This window comes from Siphateles boraxobius, unplaced genomic scaffold, assembly GCF_051911475.1.
Source record: "Siphateles boraxobius isolate OS27281-9 unplaced genomic scaffold, OSU_SipBor_1 65, whole genome shotgun sequence".
NCBI lineage: Eukaryota > Metazoa > Chordata > Actinopteri > Cypriniformes > Leuciscidae > Siphateles > Siphateles boraxobius.
Window position 1 is genome coordinate 9,532,858 of NW_027509192.1, and position 19,627 is coordinate 9,552,484.

At 36.6% G+C, this 19,627-nt stretch overlaps 1 protein-coding gene across 14 annotated transcripts in view; it reads left to right on the plus strand.

Annotated features, from left to right (window-relative positions):
• Positions 1–3,499: 3,499 nt before the first annotated feature.
• ppip5k1b (diphosphoinositol pentakisphosphate kinase 1b) overlaps positions 3,500–19,627 on the plus strand; it is a 38,296-nt gene continuing 22,168 nt past the window's right edge. For 9 of the 14 annotated variants that reach the window (XM_077210762.1, XM_077210766.1, XM_077210769.1 and 6 more), the window contains exons 1-16: positions 3,500–3,646; positions 8,213–8,591; positions 8,700–8,892; positions 9,539–9,629; positions 9,721–9,806; positions 10,804–10,958; positions 11,026–11,127; positions 11,204–11,365; positions 11,466–11,587; positions 12,274–12,375; positions 12,502–12,588; positions 14,727–14,802; positions 15,284–15,393; positions 16,593–16,616; positions 18,237–18,322; positions 18,405–18,530. In XM_077210762.1, coding sequence (XP_077066877.1) covers positions 8,445–8,591; positions 8,700–8,892; positions 9,539–9,629; positions 9,721–9,806; positions 10,804–10,958; positions 11,026–11,127; positions 11,204–11,365; positions 11,466–11,587; positions 12,274–12,375; positions 12,502–12,588; positions 14,727–14,802; positions 15,284–15,393; positions 16,593–16,616; positions 18,237–18,322; positions 18,405–18,530 — 1,669 coding nt within the window. In that variant the 5' untranslated portion in view covers positions 3,500–3,646; positions 8,213–8,444. The remainder of the gene's footprint in view (positions 3,647–8,212; positions 8,592–8,699; positions 8,893–9,538; positions 9,630–9,720; positions 9,807–10,803; positions 10,959–11,025; positions 11,128–11,203; positions 11,366–11,465; positions 11,588–12,273; positions 12,376–12,501; positions 12,589–14,726; positions 14,803–15,283; positions 15,394–16,592; positions 16,617–18,236; positions 18,323–18,404; positions 18,531–19,627) is intronic. The other 5 variants (XM_077210764.1, XM_077210765.1, XM_077210768.1 and 2 more) reach the window with 1 other exon arrangement.

The window sequence follows — 19,627 nt, forward strand, 5'->3', positions numbered from 1 at the left end:
TTTGCTCTCTAAAACGAAAATGAGAAACACATATTCATCAGAGTGAGTTTTGCAGACCAAAATGTGGAAGGGAAAATGTAAAACAGTGTTTTCCTTGTGGTGACAAATTTCAGGCCTGTCAAGAACTGCTGATGCTTCAGTTTTTTGATGGGATGAGGGTCATCATGAGATAGAAACATTTTGTTCACAAATTACTGAAATATGGCTTAGAACTTCTAAAGTACATCTGTTCGAATTGTGTAGCATGATGTAGTTCATTTTAATATACTAATGTAATTTACTAAATCATAAAATCAGGGGTCTTTGGGCCCCTAGTTGTCCCTGATGTAATTGCAGAGGGGCCGTACATTTTATGAATATGTCATATAAGTTATTACGTAAAAGAAATTGCTTACATTAATGTTCATATTTTTTTCTAGATGTTACCTGAGGATCGTTTGAAAAATGATGAGGGTTCAGTACTCAAACATTTTTGAGAAACGCTGGCATAAAGGACACAGTGTAAGACATGAAGTGTACTAATAGCCTCTAAAATGGTCATAAAATGAAGAGATACACTGTTTTAAATCATGTCACGATAACGTAAGACCTCGACCAACCACCAAACCTAATATTTGTGTGATCTCTTTATGACTAATTTTTGTTCTTTGGTCAAGTGCCAATGCAAGTATAGGCTTATATTCGCATTTAGCTCCTGGTGAATGAGTAATGGAAACAGAGGATACTTAATCTCTGCTTCGTGTCTTAATTTGGCTGCCCTGAATTTTTTTTAAACGTTTAGAGACCTTACAATTGTTGAGTCATAGTCATCAGTGTTCTGACATCTCAAGCTAAAAAAAAAGATTATATTTTAAATGATTTATTATTATGCGTGTGTTGATTGGAAACACCTCTTATTTACTGTGGTGAACTGATTGACATGTGATCAATTGTGATCGTACATGCTGTGAGTCACACACACCTGATTGTCCTCTCTGACCCCAGCGCAGATCTTGAACCCAAACTCTCATCGCTCACCCCAATTTGATGCAGGGCCTGGATTTTAACAAGCTCGCATTGACTCACTTCCTATTTCGCCTGCTCAACAGGGTATTGACACAGCTTTTCGGCGTCCGTTAAGGGGGGGAAAGCAGTCTTTTTACTGGGTTTCGTTTAAATGAATGGAGGTATTATGGAGATGTCACAGCAACGGACCCCTACTGATGTATATGAGCATTCAGTGGTCAACTGACGGGTTACAGAGAGGTTATTTTTTAAACGAATGTATTAATATATATGAATTAAAGTGACATTTATGCATGAAGTCAGAATATTTCAGATTAAAATGATTTCCTAAGATAATTGCTTAGGATTTACACAATTAATTCAATTGATTGATTTATTATTATTATTATTTATTCATTTATTTAATTCCTTATAATTGAATTTAATTAGACATGGCTTATGGACATTAATATTTACAGTAGCATACTAGAGTAATTTGCATACTTTGACTCTTACATTGCAAAGCCATTAAAATAAGCATTATTGATGTACAGAATCATAATAAAGTTTAAATATTGTATTTTTTAAAGTAAAGGTATTACATAAGCTAGCTGTTTAGGGTTCAGTTAAATAATTGATTTATTATTTTTAACAATTAATGAATTTAGAATTTTTGTTTGTTGTTGTTACAATTTTATAATAATTTAATTGTATAATTATTAATCATATGTAGATAGATAACATTTGGCTTTTTAAAATGTATACTAATAGCATGTAATGTAATCTAATGTTTACACAATTAAATTATTTATTTATTTATTATTTTTAATAATTTGTTTATTATAGTATTACTCTTTTAAATTGTTTTATAATTATTTGATTTTTATAATAATTTAGTTTCATTCTTTAAAACAAACAAAACATAATTGGACCCTCTCCTTTCCCCCTCTTTTTTAGACTCAATTATTTATTTTTTGAAACAATATCTAATGTGAAAAGCACTATAAATACGTGTCCATGTTTCAATGACCATTTTATTTCATATTTTTCCATCAGAGACACTTATTTATGGCATCAGAACATTGTCTGCTCTGAGGAGACTTCAGTTTACCTCAGTGGAGACAGAGCTGCTCTCTCAGTCTGGGAATCATGATCTCAAGCAGTAGGGCTGTGTGTGTGTGTGTTTGTGAGTGAGTGTGTGTGTGTGTGTATGTGTGTGTGTGTGTGTGTGTGTGTGTGTGTGTGTGTGTGTGTGTGTGTGTGTGTGTGTGTGTGTGTGTGTGTGTGTGTGTGTGTGTGTGTGTGTGTGTGTGTGTGTGTGTGTGTGTGTGCGTGCGTGCGTGTGTGTGTGTGTTTTGTAGAGGTTTTTCCTATTAATCTGAATGAACATTGATACTCTATAATACTTCAGAACATATAAAAAAAACTCTTCATGTCCCAGCATATACAGTAGCTGATCACGTTCAATTAATTTAAAATAAGACATTACTGTCTTTAAACTAAATTCAAACTGCTTTGGATTTTGTAATAGATATTTAAAATATTGGTACACAAAATATGATTTGGGAATAGACTGAAACCTTTTGTGGTAAGACTTTATTTTAGTGTAGTTACATGTACATGTACTTAGTAATAACAGTAAATTATGCATAATTACATGTAACTAACCCTAAACCTAACCACAACTCTAAGTACATGTAGTTAATTAATATTACTCAGTACTTATTTGAGTAAGTGTAAATACGTTACCTTATCAAATGGTGTAAAACTTTTTGTTTATGGTCAATTCACCATTAGTTCCCTCTGCTATTTCTAATGGGTTTTATGACTACAAACTAAACAGCTATATATGTTTGCTATAATTTAAGGCTTTTGCATGATAACATGGTTGGATCATGATAATAGTTGTAAGAATATATATATATATATATATATATATATATATATATATATATATATATATATATATACATCCTCATAAGTTTCAATGGGCCGCTATATGTAAGCCATCCACCATATTGGAACGGTCCGTGAACATTCGAGAGCAAGTTGACTGAGGGTCTGCAACCGTTAGACTGCAATAGTCATATATATATATATATATATATATATATATATATATATATATATATATATATATATATATATGTATATATATATATATAATCCATGGTTGTAAGTAACATATGAGACTGTTGCACCATATTATAGTAGTACTATACTATAGTAAATTATAGCAGCACTGTTTTTATTGTATTGAGCATTTGTAGAAAGTTTAAGGGTGAGACTTGATTGTCAGTGTGATTCAAAACATTATAGCCTATATAAAAGCCTCTAAATGATCAACATGATCAAAACTTTGCGGAAAATGCACAAACTACTACAGAAGTAGGTCATACTTTTTTGGTATTATTTCATGTCAGGCCTTACAGGTTTAAAGCATAGGGATTAAACAAAAGCTGTTGTTTCGCCCGTCCTGTAGGAGGCAGTCATCCGTGTGACGTTTCCGTATCCCAGAGCACGAAAGACAGCGCTTTTCTGTCAAATGTTTTCTGAAGGTAAGTTCACACTGCGAACTGTGCGAAGCTCTAGCGTTAGTTTCACACTGACAGCAAACAAGGAAGTCAAACACTGTCCTCGACCGAGTTCCTCTTACAAGCAAGTGAGTATCCTTAAGTAACGTATAGACCATTACATGTTGCAGTCGTTTCTGTTTATTGTTTTTAAAGTGTATGTTTGTAGATGTATTCTGCTGCTTGAGTTTATGAAGTCGGTTGAGTGATGGAGCGCTGCAACACTTGCTTGACTTGTCATTCGATACGATACGATGCGATGAGAGGAGGATGCTCTAACGTTATTCATAATTCTGTTTTGCCCAATATAATCACTAGTTTTGTGTCCATAACTCACTTTTGTCTTATATCTTGTCTTTTTACTCGTCGTTATGTTTTATTGCATAAACAGATGCATGAGAGCTGTCAGTTATGAGGTGCATTGTGCTGCGACTTCTTTTCCTCATTGGTCCATCACAGCATGGCATTCGGGCTCCGTGTTCCCTGGCCTCTTGTGACTACTTTTAACTGGCAGTGTTAAAATGCAGCCATCAGTCTGACAGCTGCAGATCAGATCTCCACACTGTGCTTTTGCATGGCATGCTTATTTATTTTGGTTATTTAATTTGTGAGATTGGTACTGTATGTGCCAGGTGCATGCCTGGGAAACTGAAAAGTGTCCTGAAAATGGAAACAAATCTCTGTTAATGACCAAAGAAAGACTTAAATGGATAGTTTCATTTCTTCATGAAAAGAATGGCTAATGTTCTTAGTTTGATCCTTCCCCCACCATGTTTTAGATTTTTTATTATTATCTAGTAGCGTTATAGCCAGGATAGCAATGATTCTTACCATAGACTGGTAATGGTTAACTTGCTAGTTAATTATATACCATTTTGGACCAGTTGGGCAATTTAGCACTCTTCATATTCTGCTGTTTCTCAATTTTTACTGCATTATTAATAAGTTGCGCAATTATTAATGATTCCACTAAAGCATTCACTTTAATACATGCACATTCTTGCACTTCATTTGCATCAAGAACAAATGCAAACATTCATAACTTTAAGTAAATAGATAAATTGCATTTTTCAAAAATGTAACAAAATAGGTCTGCTAAAGTCTTTATCATTTGTCAACATAAATGCAAACCAAAATATTCATAACTTAAAATAAATTATTTTTCCCTCCAAGAAAATAACATGGTTATATATTTAGATGAATAAATCATAGACACGTTCAGTCATTGGTATACAATCGCAAGGGTTTTGCAGTGCTGCTTTTATCTTCTATATCTTAATGATAAATAATTGAGGACAGAATTAACCTGTTAAATGGTGGCAATCCTCCCAGTCATAATAAAAGTAATTTACAGGATATGATCTCAAAGGTCATTGGCTCTCTCTGCAAGTGTCTACTGGACTGCTAGATTCATCATAGGATCATATTGGCATGTTAAAATGTTCTGGCCTCTGATTTGTTTCCTATGACGCAAGACGGAATTTGGCACTGAGTCAGAAATGGTCTTATTATTGGGAGATGAGAGGGTCTGTGGCTCTTACCATTGGAAAAAGCGTAACGGCTAATTTGGATGACGTGACTCAGCCTTCGTGGCATTGAAGTCAGTGGCTAGCGTTCAGAGTTTTGCGTTCATCTTGTGAATAAATGTTCTATATTTGGTGTTGTTTCGCTATAAGCTATAGAAAGAATAGATTTATTTATTAAAATCTTTATATTTTGTTTACCTTTATTCATTAAAAAGCGTTATCATTATTAGGCTTACACAGAAGTCATACATCATTAAATTCAAGTCTAATTTATTTGTTGAAATCTGGAAACCATAGAGAGGAGAGAACTGATCTTTTTTTTTGTTTTTTTGTTTTTGATGAAATTACAATAGAATAGAAAGTTTTTTAATTGAAATGCATTATATCAGCATCATAGTGCATGGCAGTCATAGTCATTCAAGTCTTTTTTTAATTGGTAAAACCCCAAAAGACAAAGAAAGAAAACATCGACATTGTTTATTTTCTTTAGACAATATATATACAAGATCACTCAATATTACATAATGCCTATTATTAAATACTACTACACATTTGCTGGTGGTAGTGCTGTAAATGAGTTCTACCTGTCGCTTCATTCCATACTTTGCCTTCTCTCATAAATTTTTTTTTTTATCTTGGTAAAATCGCCATATTAGTTCCCAACGAAAGTATTGTTTAGTGTAAAACATGTTGAAGTTAGCAAACAGCTGTCGATTCATTACCCTAAATGATAAGCTTTTTCCTCACAAAGGAAAAGCCGGAGCGTTAACTTTAGCTGTTAGCCTACACTTTTTTGGCTAAAGGTTGCAGGCTTGACTTCCAGTGGCTTTGACTGAGTTGCTCTGATTTGGAAACAACTGATGCCTTAAAGAGACAGTTCACCCCAAAATGAAAATTCTGTCGCCATTTAGTCATCATGGCCATTTTGTTCCAAACCTGTTTGTCTTTTTCTTCTGTGGGGAAAAAAAAGTCAATGAGGTCCAAACTAGGGATGAAACGGTTACCGGTTTGATTAAATACCAACCACGAAAAAAATCCTGACGGTTACTAGTACCATTACTGCTAATTTTATTTGTTGTTTGGTGGTTTTCAGTGTAAAACTTGAAATGTTTACAGTTTGTGTATCAGTACCTTTTTTTGTTTACATTTGTAGCACATTTTAAAAATATAGTGATAATATGATAACCGGGATCATTTTGGTCACAATAATCGTAATATGAAATTTTCATACTGTTTCATCTCTAGTTTGGCCACTATTGTCTTTTATGAACAAAATATATATATATTTTTAAATATCTTAATTTTATGTTCCACGCAATGAAGAAATGCATGCAGGTTTGGATCAACGAGAGAGGCTGTAAATGCCACCAAAATCTCCAGCCCAACACAGCAACATCAGCTCAACCAATAGCACGTGTTTGGGGGAGGGGCTATCTGATTGTCTGACCAATAGCAGGCAGGGGTGTGTTCAGGGCCGTAGAGATGTAAACATAATGAAATCTGTACACTTAAGGATGAAAAATGAATAAACATAGTAGACATTTACATAGTATGTGTATTCAACATGCACTTAAACACTTACTTACTTTGACATGTTTGCATAACAGAAGGCGGCAGAAATGTGAAATTAATTTCACATTACCCAAGGGTGTTTTTGCAGGCATTTTTTTCATTGTTTCTGATCAACGTTGTGTCCGTTAAGTTGTTCAAAAATCTTTCAAAAGGCTTATATCTTCATATTATCTTGAAAGGATATTGAACTCTGGTTCCTTTGTTGCTTTAGCTGTAAGTGATAGTAACATCTTTTTATGAGTTTGCTTATCTCTGTGTGTGTGTTTTGCCTGACCCTGGGTCGCTGTAGACGGCTTCCTCTTAACTTAATGTTCGCTGTCAACACGTCCACAGCGTGATGAGTTATCTTTGGAAGCCGCAGGCCTCAGCATTTGATCCGAGTCTCACCCCTCCCCCAGATTCACCTCTGCCAGGGGCCTGTGGCTATTATTGGGCCCTAAGTCACATGCAAAGTGTTTGGTATTTGAAGTTTGTAGTATTCTTAAAAAGTGCAAAATATGACAGAGGAACACATCAACTTCATATCAGGATGGCTTGATGGGAGGTCGTACATTGTGTAAAACTAGCCCAAGTATAGTTTGGATTGAACTACAGCGCACTGTTTGTTTAGAGGGATAGCTAGCATGGCGTGTATCAGCATGGTATGGAAATATGATATGAAACAGCATATGTATGCAACAGTGCATTCTTTTCCTTTCAGTCAGCATACTGGGAAGGGTGGGCCAAGTGTAACTGTAAGACTTTTTTAGCTTGACTACTTAAGAATTTTTATTAGCATTATTAGTGGCACTTGCTAAGCCAAACAATACTTTTATAATTCCATATGCACTAGGGACAAGAATGATACACTAGCAAAACCTTAAAAATCACCCACAAAACTCTAGCAAACACGTAGCAATGCACTGACGTCCTAGAATTCTGGTGGCAAGTTTTCACTCGCATTTTGTCCTAAAAATGTAAATATTTATGGCCGGTTTCACAGACAAGGCTTAAGCTAGTCCCAGACTAAAATGCATGTTTAAACATTCTTAACTGAAAGCAACTTGTATGCACACCATTAATGTTTTTTTTTCTTTGGCATGTTTATAAAAGCTACTTAAAGGTCTCAAGGCCTTATCCTGGCTTAATCTTAGCGTTGTCTCTGAAACCAGGCCATTGTTTTACTAGTCTTTTGAATGTCATTTTAGATTAAACATCTGCAAAATTAATACATATTCAAGAAAATGTGGTAAAGGTTACATATGTTAACATAACATAGTTAATGCAATAGTTAACCTGAAATAACAAAGAATAATAATTTTTCAGCATTGTATTAATTTCTGCATATACCAGTTGTATAAATGAAATATTGTATAATTAAACTTTTGTTGTATATTGTAAATTAACAGAATAGAAAGTTCAAAAGACAGCATTTATTTTAAATCGATCTTTTGTAACGTTATAAATGTCTGAATAAAAGTATTCATTTATTTCAAAAACAATCTTACTGACTAAACATTTTTAACAAGTTGCATAAATATATGAACTTATATTGTGTTGGATCTTACTTTATTGCAGGTAGGAGCAGGAAGAGATTATTTGAGAGAAATTAATAAATTCGCATAAATTCAAAATATTCCTGGTTTTGGAAGGATGATACCAAATCTGTAAGGATTAAACACACCATCATTTTCTAAGTCAACCTGAGCGTTGAAGTCACTTCTGGAGCCTCATCTAATGTTTCCACCACTGAGCTTCAGCACAAGATGGTGTGCTGGGAATTTGACTGTTTGACAGAGACTCGACAGAAATGTCAAAGTCAAGCGGACAGGGATTGTCCAACAGCGGACTCCCCAAGTTCCTGATTGGAAGTGAGGGTGGTGAAAGCAGAGAACTGGATGACAAAGACATGAGGAACATCTCAGGGCCTTACGGAGAGGATGAGGAGGACGATCAGGTACGGAATTGCCCAGGGATCAATCAATGATATTCCTATTAATGGGGTCTTTTCATGGATATAATCATTGTAGAATTGTGATGATCATGTGATGTCTTCTTTTATTAGGCAGAGCGTCAGATCGTGGTGGGGATCTGCTCCATGATGAAGAAATCAAATTCCAAACCAATGACTGAGATTATGGAGAGGCTCTGTAAATTTGAGTACATCACCGTGGTCATTTTTTCAGAGGAGGTTATACTCAGTGAACCGGTGGAGAAGTGGCCGTTGTGTGACTGCCTAATCTCCTTCCATTCCAAAGGTATCTGACATCACACACCATTTTTTAGACAGCGTCTTAATTATAAATTAGGATTTTACTCCAGGGCAGCAGCTTGGAAGTGACTGCTGGTAAATGTAGTCTTAATGGGCCATGTTTCAGTCACAAACTCGTATTCGTCCCATTGTCTGACAACAGAAACTGATAAATATATAGATGGAATATTTTATTTGCAATTTGACTTATTAAAATACATAATGTGAGATGCAAACAAATGAAAAGGGCTGACACTAGACAGAGTGCAAATGCGATGTGATGACGTCATGGATATACTTAATTTGCATATGACTTTATCTAGCGACATTTAGCGACTTTTTGAACAGGCATCAGCTACTTTTCATTGAAAATAGTTGGCAACAGGAAACAAACCTGGAAAGAGACGTGAGAATTCGGGGAGAAAAACGAGAGGTCCTTAGTGCATTCCAGCGAATTATTAATGGGATATATCGTAAATTAAATTGGGAGAGCAGACCACAAATGCGCAGTATATGTTGTCCTGTGGAATACAAAGGAAAAAAGAAAATAACCAGGAGGAAAAGAATGCAGTGACTGAAAAGAGCTCTTGCCATAGATAATCTTGTTATACCATGTAACATTAAAATACCAATTTTTTTTTCTCATCTTGAAGGATTTCCCCTTGACAAAGCAGTGGGTTATGCCAAACTAAGAAACCCCCTCCTCATCAACGACCTCAACATGCAGTATTTCATTCAAGACAGGTGTGGTAAATCTTCCTCTGAAATAATCTTGACAAGTTAACCCCGTTTGGAGAGAGTTGACTGAGACATAACTATATGCTCATGGCTTTAGGAGGGAAGTTTACAGGATTCTACAGGAAGAAGGCATTGACCTTCCACGTTATGCAGTGTTGAACAGGGACCCCGACAGACCAGAGGGTAAAGGTTATTTACCTTTGTCATCATTTTATATATATATATATATATATATATATATATATATATATATATATATATATACACACATCACCTTAAAGGGTTAGTTCACCCAAAAATGAAAATTAAGTCATTAATTACTCACCCCCATGCTGTACCAACCCCGTAAGACCTTCGTTCATCTTCGGAACACAAATGAAGATATTTTTGATTAAATCTGAGAGGTGGATCACTGCTACATAGGCTGCCAGAGGGAATGAAACTTGACGGCCCAGAAAGTCATTAAAGAACATGTTTAAATATTCCATGTGCCTACAGTGGCTCAACTATAAGTTTATCAAGCGACGAGAATACTTTTTTTCCGGAAAAAAAAACATAAATAACGACTTTATTCGACTACTCCTTTTCTTCCTTTGTGGGCCTGAGACGAGAGTTCAAGAGATTTCCACGACGCATGCGCGAGAACTGAGAAGAGGACGTTCTTCTTCTAATACTTCTTGTTCAGTTCTCGCGCATGCGTCGTGGAAATCTCTTGAACTCTCGTCTCAGGCCCACAAGGAAGAAAAGGAGTAGTCGAATAAAGTCGTTATTTATGTTTTTTTTTCCGGAAAAAAAGTATTCTCGTCGCTTGATAAACTTATAGTTGAGCCACTGTAGGCACATGGAATATTTAAACATGTTCTTTAATGACTTTCTGGGCCGTCAAGTTTCATTCCCTCTGGCAGCCTATGTAGCAGTGATCCACCTCTCAGATTTAATCAAAAATATCTTCATTTGTGTTCCGAAGATGAACGAAGGTCTTACGGGGTTGGTACAGCATGGGGGTGAGTAATTAATGACTTAATTTTCATTTTTGGGTGAACTAACCCTTTAATATATTCACTGTCATTTTGTTCCACACCCATATGCAGTTTTTTTCCCCTGTAAGTTCCTCATAAGTGTGTGCATAAGTACTCTTTGTATTGCAAAAGATTGTGACATTTTGACTTTGCGACATCAGAGTGTAACCTGGTGGAGAGCGAGGACCATGTGGAAGTGAACGGGGAAGTGTTTCATAAACCTTTTGTGGAGAAACCTGTCTCCGCCGAGGACCACAACGTCTACATCTATTACCCAACCTCGGCCGGTGGGGGCAGCCAGCGTCTCTTTAGAAAGGTACACAACTACTAACTTTTAATAACTTTAGATTTGTTTGGTCTGGAGCTCATACCGTCTTCTGTAGATTGGCAGTCGGAGCAGTGTGTATTCTCCTGAAAGTACCGTTCGTAAGACTGGATCTTACATCTACGAGGAGTTCATGCCAACAGATGGGACAGATGTTAAGGTACCTAAGTTTCTAATTATCTAAACATCATGTGGTGGCTGGACAGTTTATTGTTTATTCCTGATGGATGTTTTAGGTTTACACAGTAGGGCCTGATTATGCTCACGCCGAGGCCCGTAAGTCTCCTGCTCTGGATGGGAAAGTTGAGAGAGACAGTGAGGGGAAGGAGATCCGCTATCCTGTGATGCTAACCGCAATGGAGAAGCTCGTGGCCAGAAAAGTGTGTCTTGCGTTTAAGGTAAGCCTCGCAAAAGAAAAACACAGTGTTTTGTCAGTAGCTAAATGTTAAGAATGATAATGAATGAGTTTTTTGTTTCATAACGTCTTTTCCAACCCAGCAAACAGTGTGTGGTTTTGACCTCCTCCGAGCAAATGGCCACTCTTTTGTTTGTGACGTTAATGGCTTCAGCTTTGTAAAGAACTCCATGAAGTACTATGATGATTGTGCCAAAGTTCTGGGGTAGGTGAAGCCCTGTTGCTGCCGCCTTGTCTGTGGTAACTCGAAAATCAAATTTTCTATATGTAACTGCATAATATATAACAATTTCACCTTTTCTAGCAAAGTCAACACATGATCATCAAACAACATTTCTTTTTATGAACTAAGTTTTGAATTTAAAATGCATCTCTGCTGAAAAAACATCTTAAACCATCTTAAACCATACTTGTTTGCTGGTCTCCCTGGATTTGGGGTGGTTTTGGGCACTTTTCAGCTGAGCTCATATCTAAACCAGCTAAATACTTGGCGGGCTGGAAGTTAAGGCCAGCTTCATACTTTCTATTGATATATAGCGCTTTATACAATACTGATTGTTTCAAATCAGCTTCACGGTAGGTAACAAGAAAATAACAGTATTAATGTTGAACAGTTCTTCAGTTTTTCAGCTGTTTAAGGGATAGTTCACCTAAAAATACGCTCTAAAGAAGACAATAGTGTCATTATTCAGCTAAATTTAGTTCAATGTTGATTCAGTCTAGTTTAATAATTGTGCAATAAGGTTGCTCAAATTATTTAAGGAGCTTAATTCAGCTATAAGCAGCTCTAAAGAAAGGAATAGTGTCGTTGTTCAGCTGAGATGTACTCATTCTTATTTTATAAGATAATTTCTGGTTATTTTTAGCTCATATTTGATGCATTTCCCTCAGGAACATGGTGATGCGAGAGCTGGCTCCTCAGTTTCACATTCCCTGGTCCATCCCCATGGAAGCAGAGGACATCCCTATTGTCCCGACTACCTCAGGAACCATGTGGGTTACCACTCTTATCCTAAGAATATAGTTCTCTTTCCCATAGCTTTTTATTGTGGAGTCTGGATTATTAAAACCAATTAGTGTCATTGCTTTTGAAACGGGGCATGTCATCTTTGTTTGAAGGATGGAGCTTCGTTGTGTTATTGCTGTAATTCGTCATGGTGACCGTACACCCAAACAGAAGATGAAGATGGAGGTCAGGAACGCCTTGTAAGTGACACATTCCGATAGGCTGCTTTCACACTAAAACTAAATACAGTTGTCACTAGGGCTGGACCCGAATATTCGTTCGGTGGGTTGGTATTCGATTTGAAAATGGGACATTCAAATATATATTTTTTTTTTTGCACACCTGGCATCCCCCTCGAAACGGTTCTCATTCGTGCTTGAATATGTTTTACACTATAAAATCTGGTGAAATATAATATTTAACATATAACTTCATTATAGCTACTTCTTGGACTACTAAAAGTGTTCCTGCAACGGGAGTATTCTCTGGCTAGAGCGCAGAACAGCAGAGTTTGTATGGACAGAAGTGCATCCCTGAGCTTGTATTTTGGGTTAAGCTGCGTTGCTTTGACATTGTGGAAAATAGAGTAATAGAAACAAAATGTATTATCCTTTTTACCCGTTATTATCAATCTAAATGAATCTACTGCGAAATATAGGAGAAATTTTGTTTTTATTTATTTAAATTTCGTTTTTATTTATTATTTATTTAAATTTCGTTTTCATTTATTACCCTACTTTGTCTTATAAAAATATTATAAGACTACCTTATTAAAAATATTGCTTAAGTTAAAAGACCTGTGTGTGTGTGTGTTTTATATCACTAGTGCAGTGTCCATTCTCGGATCATATATACGGAGCATATAAGCTCTGCTCGTGTGAGGCACGCCGCTTCCTGCTCGCGCTGTTCCTCAGTTTATTAATTCTGAACGTGTCGCGTCTCGCCTGTCTATCTATATTGCACCAAATACGACACTGCACTCCCTTGTGAAGTCGTTTGGATGAACGGTTCTCGAAATAATCAAAATGCAAACGGACAGACAGACACACGCACATTTGCACACACACGCAAGGTCTCGGTCTCCCTCTCTGTCGTGCGCGCGCTACACCGTTTGGAGCTCGCGAACTCTAGATTCCGGGAGATTTGAACTAATTTGCGGGCATCAGGGAGCCGCTATCAATATGCGGGAGACTCTCGGAACTTCCGGGAGACTTGGGAGGTCTGAGACATATAGGCCGTTTCTCAAAACCAAGAATGCAAAGAACGGACTTGTGTTCTTGGGGAGAACGCTCTTGCTAGTTGTTCTTGGAAGAATGAACTTACAAGGTGACGAGCACACAGAACGCTGCTGACAGTTTGAGGCGATGTGTTCTTGCTGGTATTGCGCAATACCCCCACACAGCGCCGTCTTCAGTACCCAAACATAACAAGAATTATTGATGATAACAGCCAGGTTTTTAGCATGACTGGCCAGTTGGCTCGCTAGCTACACCCGCGTGCGCTTATGGAGATTCTTCACTACCGAAAATGTTTGAGCATATTTTCGATTCGCCATAAATTTTCGTAAAAATGGCAATATTTGAAATCTACACAGTATATTTCTCGCATCAAATGCTATCAGAAGTGAATTTAGTGATGAAATAGCATACGAAATTGTAGAAAAACGACTTACTGTTGTTCTGCCTTTCTGCTCCACGCTCCTTCCTTGAATGCCGAAATGAATGCTGGGATATATCTGCCGTCAAGTTCACACAAGTTACCAACCGATGCATCCTCGGTAAAATGGGCGTGTCAAGAACACTTCCGGGATTTTTAACCGTTCTTGCCAAAATGCAAACTTGTGTATTGAGACAGTACTTGGGCAGCGAATGATGACGTTTCACAAGTCCACAAGAACACAAGTACAGACAAGAACGCATATTGAGAAACGCCCATAGAGATTCCGAAGCTTCGAATATTCGATGTTCATTACTACCGAAGCATCGAACCTCAAAAAATGGTATTCGGACCAGCCCTAGTTGTCACTCTTGTTCTGAGTGCTTAAAGGCCTGTTCACACCAAGGACTATAATTATAACGATAACTATATTAGCATTTACACCAACGCACAGTAAGGCTCGGTTTATTATAATATTTATTATATTCTCTTTTGTGGTCTGCCACTTTAAATACTCAAGCTCTTTAAAGCATGATAGATTCTGATTGGCTCGATGTTTTTATTATACAAAAAAAATTATAAATCTTTATCATAGTTATAGTCCTTGGTGTGAATGGACCGAAGATATATCTATGATTTAAGAATTTTATTTTCTGGTAATGACCGATCCAATTTCTCTTAGGTTTTTTGAATTGTTCGAAAAATATGGTGGCTATAAATCCGGAAAACTCAAGCTGAAGAAACCAAAACAGCTCCAGGTGGGTCTGTTTTGAAGCGCAAGTGATCTACGCATTTAATTTATTTCTATGACAAGTGCAAGCAATTTTACACAATGTTTGTTTCAGAACAGGCTTCCCTGCAGCCTTATGATTTATTTGCATCACTGAGTTAAACAGGATTGAGCTGTTTTTTTTTTAAGAGAGATGTAGTGTTGTTATCTGGAATGCTGCACCCATGAGACTCGTCGAGGTGTCATGCACATGTGCATCTGCTGTTGGGTTTGGGTGTGAAAATTTACCATGTGGTCAATTGATTCATGTCTAGGCCTATTTGATCCTATCATAACAATCAATTAAGAAACTGTAAAACATCCAGAACTCAGCCGTCCGGGCACTGACTCATACAACTGTTTGCCAAAATATTTCCGATGTACTTTATCAATTACTCTGGCTTCCCATACAGGCACGTATCGATTTTAAAACTTTGATTTTAACATTTTTCAGCTGTGATGTTTTACAGGAAGTGCTGGATATTGCTCGTCAGCTGTTGGCAGAACTGGTCCTACATAATGATTGTGAAATCGAGGAGAAGAAATCCAAACTAGAACAGCTGAAGACGGTTCTGGAGATGTGAGTAAACTGTTCAAAAGTATAATACTGTTATACCCAACCCTCCGTTTCCAACTTTGTGAGATGGTAGAAAGCTACTTTACACACAACATCATCTCCTCTCGATCCATTTCTAAAACATGTTGGATTCCTTCTGTCTTCTATTTACTCCTCTGAAGATTCCCACTTCTCTTGCACAAGGTCTGGCCAAAAATGTAATAATTTCCAAACAAATATTGTATTCTTAATTAGCTTCACTATAGAAATGAGTCATCAGTTGGCCCATGCAGAATCTGCACAAATGTTTGCATATATAATTATAACCCGTTTTTATCAGTTAAGCTAAAATAGAAAAGAATGAAAGGGAGAATTGTTTACTTTTGAATTTAAAATGTAAAAATAAAAATTAAGAAAAATATTATAGATAGTTGGGGCTGGTAACAAGTGAGACGCACTAAATATTTTTTATATTAATGGTTGCTAACTTTAATCCATTGAATTGTAACTAGGGACGCACTGATATTTCAATTTTGCTTGATAGAAGCAAAATAACAGGTAATTAATTATTTTCATGCTATGGCTAATAACCGATAAATGGCAAATATACAAATTCTGTATTTTTTTGCCTAAATATAAATTAAAAATAAAAATGTATCACTACATTAAAGTATACAGGATTAATGGATATTCATTTTGAGATTGGCTAAAGATTACATTTAACAGTGTTCTTAAATTATTTGTGTTTTTAAAGACCCAAAGACTTTAATTGTCACAAAGGTCTAAATCCAATCTTAACCACTACTGATAAATAAAAAAATCTCTAATATCGGCTGGTAAACGATATAGTACAAATATGTTGTGCATCATTAGCTGTAATGTTGAGATTTAGGTGAGAGATTTAGATCAAGATTATGCTGTATTTCATATTGTGTCTACAGAAGGCAAGAACTTTAAATGAATTTGCTTTGCAAAGATCTTTTGAAATAGAATATGATTACCTTGCTATTCTGTCTTCTAGTCTTGAGCGTCATGGATGCTTATGTCAGCAAAAACATTTGATATTTCATGAACAGCTGACTGTATGTAACTGACTGTAGTTTAACATTTGACTCATTTGCTTCCTTAGTTGTCCTCATATGGATGAGTTTCTTAACTTCATTCCTTTTCTCTCTTCTCCTCTCTCTGTGTCCCTCTTTGTGTCCTGGCCGGTCTCTCCGAAGGGAATCCAGTCTGAATGATAATCAGTGCGCACCCTCATATCCCCTGTCTCTTTAGAATCAGGCAAAGTGGATCCTAACCCTCATTAACCTGAGATCTTGTCCAAATTACTGACACTTTAATGAGGGCTCCAAAAATTGACCGTACCTTGGAGATGAATCCCTTTTGCAAATCTGTGTGGCATCTGCATGCCATTTTGAAAGTGTTTCTAATCCCTGACGATCCCTCACTTCCTCCTTCTCACTGAGCTCAAACGAGGGACCTAATCAACACATTATCGGTTGTTCAGGGTCATAGATTAACTAGGAAACAGGTGCTTGGGGAAGTGCTTTGGTTTGGTATCATTAAATGTAATGCAGCGGAGCAAATGGTGGCAAATTCACTCCAGAGTTGGTTTCTGGCCAGTGAGATTAAAAAGAACACCTTTAGACCAGGTTTAGACCAAGTTGTATCATATTAGATCGATATTCAGACGTTAATTTTTTTTTAATGTTATAACTGATAAATGGCCGAATGGCCTATTTTTATTATTATTTACAATTGTTTTAAACAATTATAATATAAATAAAAAATATTAATATGCAATAATTGCCATTTACTTACCAGAGAACAATACATGAAACATTTTGGCTGACAACTGGTATGGTATTGATTTATTTTGCATCCCTTGTCTGAACCTGTAAACTTCAAGGTGTGACTGAAAAGAAATTATGTGAAAGTTCGTTTGCCTCTTTTTCTGAATATTTGTTGTTACCTAAATGTTTATCACTGCTGTTTAAAAGTTTAGGGTCGGTAATATTTTTTTAATGATTTTGAAAGAAATGTCTTTTATGCTCAAGGCCGCATTTATTTGATTTAATATACAGTAAAAACAGTAATATTGTTAAATATTTAAAAAATTATTCTATTTGAATATATTTAAAAATGTATGACAAATGTGATGTCAGCTGAATTGTCAGCATCATTACTCCAGTCTTTAGTCATATGATCCTTTAGAAATCATTGTAATATGCTAATTTGGTGCTCAAGAAACATTTCTTATTCATGTTGAAAACAGTTGTGCTGAATTATTTTTATTTATTTATTTTTGTTGTGGAAACCGTGATACATATTTAAAGAACAGGGTTTATGTGAAATAGAAATCTTTTGTAACATTATTTGATAATTTCAATGTTTTCTTTCTGGATAGAAGTATTCATTTCTTTTAATATAATTTCTTCCTTACGGACCCCAAACTTTGAACAATAGTATATTCATGCATATTAATGATTCATATAAAATCTATTAAAAAAAAATTCTAATTAAATTGTAGACTAGAGACCAACCTTCCAGAATTCTCCACTCTCTGCTGTATTGTGTAACTTAAAAAACGTGGCACTGTTGCAGAAGCCACGTTTTATTCCTCCCAAAGCCTGTGATTCCTGTAAAGACAGCTGGTATGGCACAGATTAACCCCTGCCAGCTTGGGAAGGTCACTCAGATGTTTCATGTTTCCAGAAACATGGGGGCACAGAGCACCTGCTAGCGGTTTGAGCCCAGTGCTATGTCTGATGTGTGCTGTGACTGTCTGTGTTGTTCAGTGGGAGAATGCTTATAAAGAGGGGCTGGTATGTTTATGTCCCCCTGCCCCATGTATTGTCTTTCAGGTATGGCCATTTCTCTGGGATCAACAGGAAGGTGCAGCTGACTTACTTGCCAAATGGACAGCCCAAAGCATCCAGTGAGGAGGAAGGTGTGTGTGTGTGTTCAATACATGCGTTGTAATATGTTACCTTGCTGTTGTATAACTTTTGACCTCTCTGAACCTATGACAGACTCTCTGAAGGATGGTCCATCTCTACTGCTGGTGTTGAAGTGGGGTGGTGAGCTGACCCCAGCAGGTAGAGTTCAGGCTGAGGAGCTGGGACGAGCCTTCCGCTGCATGTACCCTGGAGGACAAGGTATAACACTACACCTGCACCAGCCGGAAAGCTTTACTAATAAACAGGATACAAATACAATAGACCCAAATAATATTTTGAAAATGAAGTCACACTTAACAGTAAGAAAACCACTTGGTTTGATATATCTAATACAATGACATTCAGACATATTTTAGTGTGACTTAGGTGTCCATATACTTTGTCAGAACCATTACTGTTAAATATTATTAACAAACAGTTTGGTTTGGCGGTATGTTTCTCTTCTGGGCAAGAACTTTCCGACCATCCATGCAGCCTAGCATGGACAAGAGCAGGGAGCGCAGGGATAACCCCCTTTACGGTCAACAGAACAGAACCAACATGAATGTATTACAGATATCATTAACATTCTTAATTACAATAATTTAAGTAGCAACATACATCAAGATATATGGCAGTCTGATTAAAAGAGTAATATAATATATGGATGCTGTGATGGGTGTTGTATTCCTATTGGTAGACATGGATCAGCTGAGAGTCAGATGATGCAAGCTTGACTGAAGTGACCTGCCAAAACTAATGTGACGCTTGATCTTGAAATCTGTGATGTTACTAACCAAGAATTAAGATTTTCTTTAAATCCAGTCCAAGTTGTTTGCAGGAGCAGTTGTTCTGGGAGCTCTGGGCTCCCTTTGCTTGAGATCATGATAAATTGGATACCATGGCACGAAATTGTGTCAGACTTTGTGCCTGTTTTTAGGTAGTAGGGCAATGATGCAGTTTTGCAAAGCTTATACAGGAAACCTGTATATGAACCTGTTTGTTCAGTGGGCTTGGCGAACAAAAGCATTTAAGGGCAGGACTCGAGGAGGAATGAATACTTTCTTTACCTCAAGTAACACCTTTAACTTTTAGTACAGCAACACAAAATACCTCTTAGCAGTTACTTCCCTCGGACCTCAAATTCGAGTCCGTATTTGCACACTGCACCTAATTGGATGTAACTCATTAAATGTGAGAGTTCACAGACCAAGAAGGTCAAACCATTTATTCTAATTTCACTGAGACTGCGTTCAGACTGCAGGTAAATGTGGCCCAATTTTTTTGTCATTACATTGTGATCAGCACAAACCACA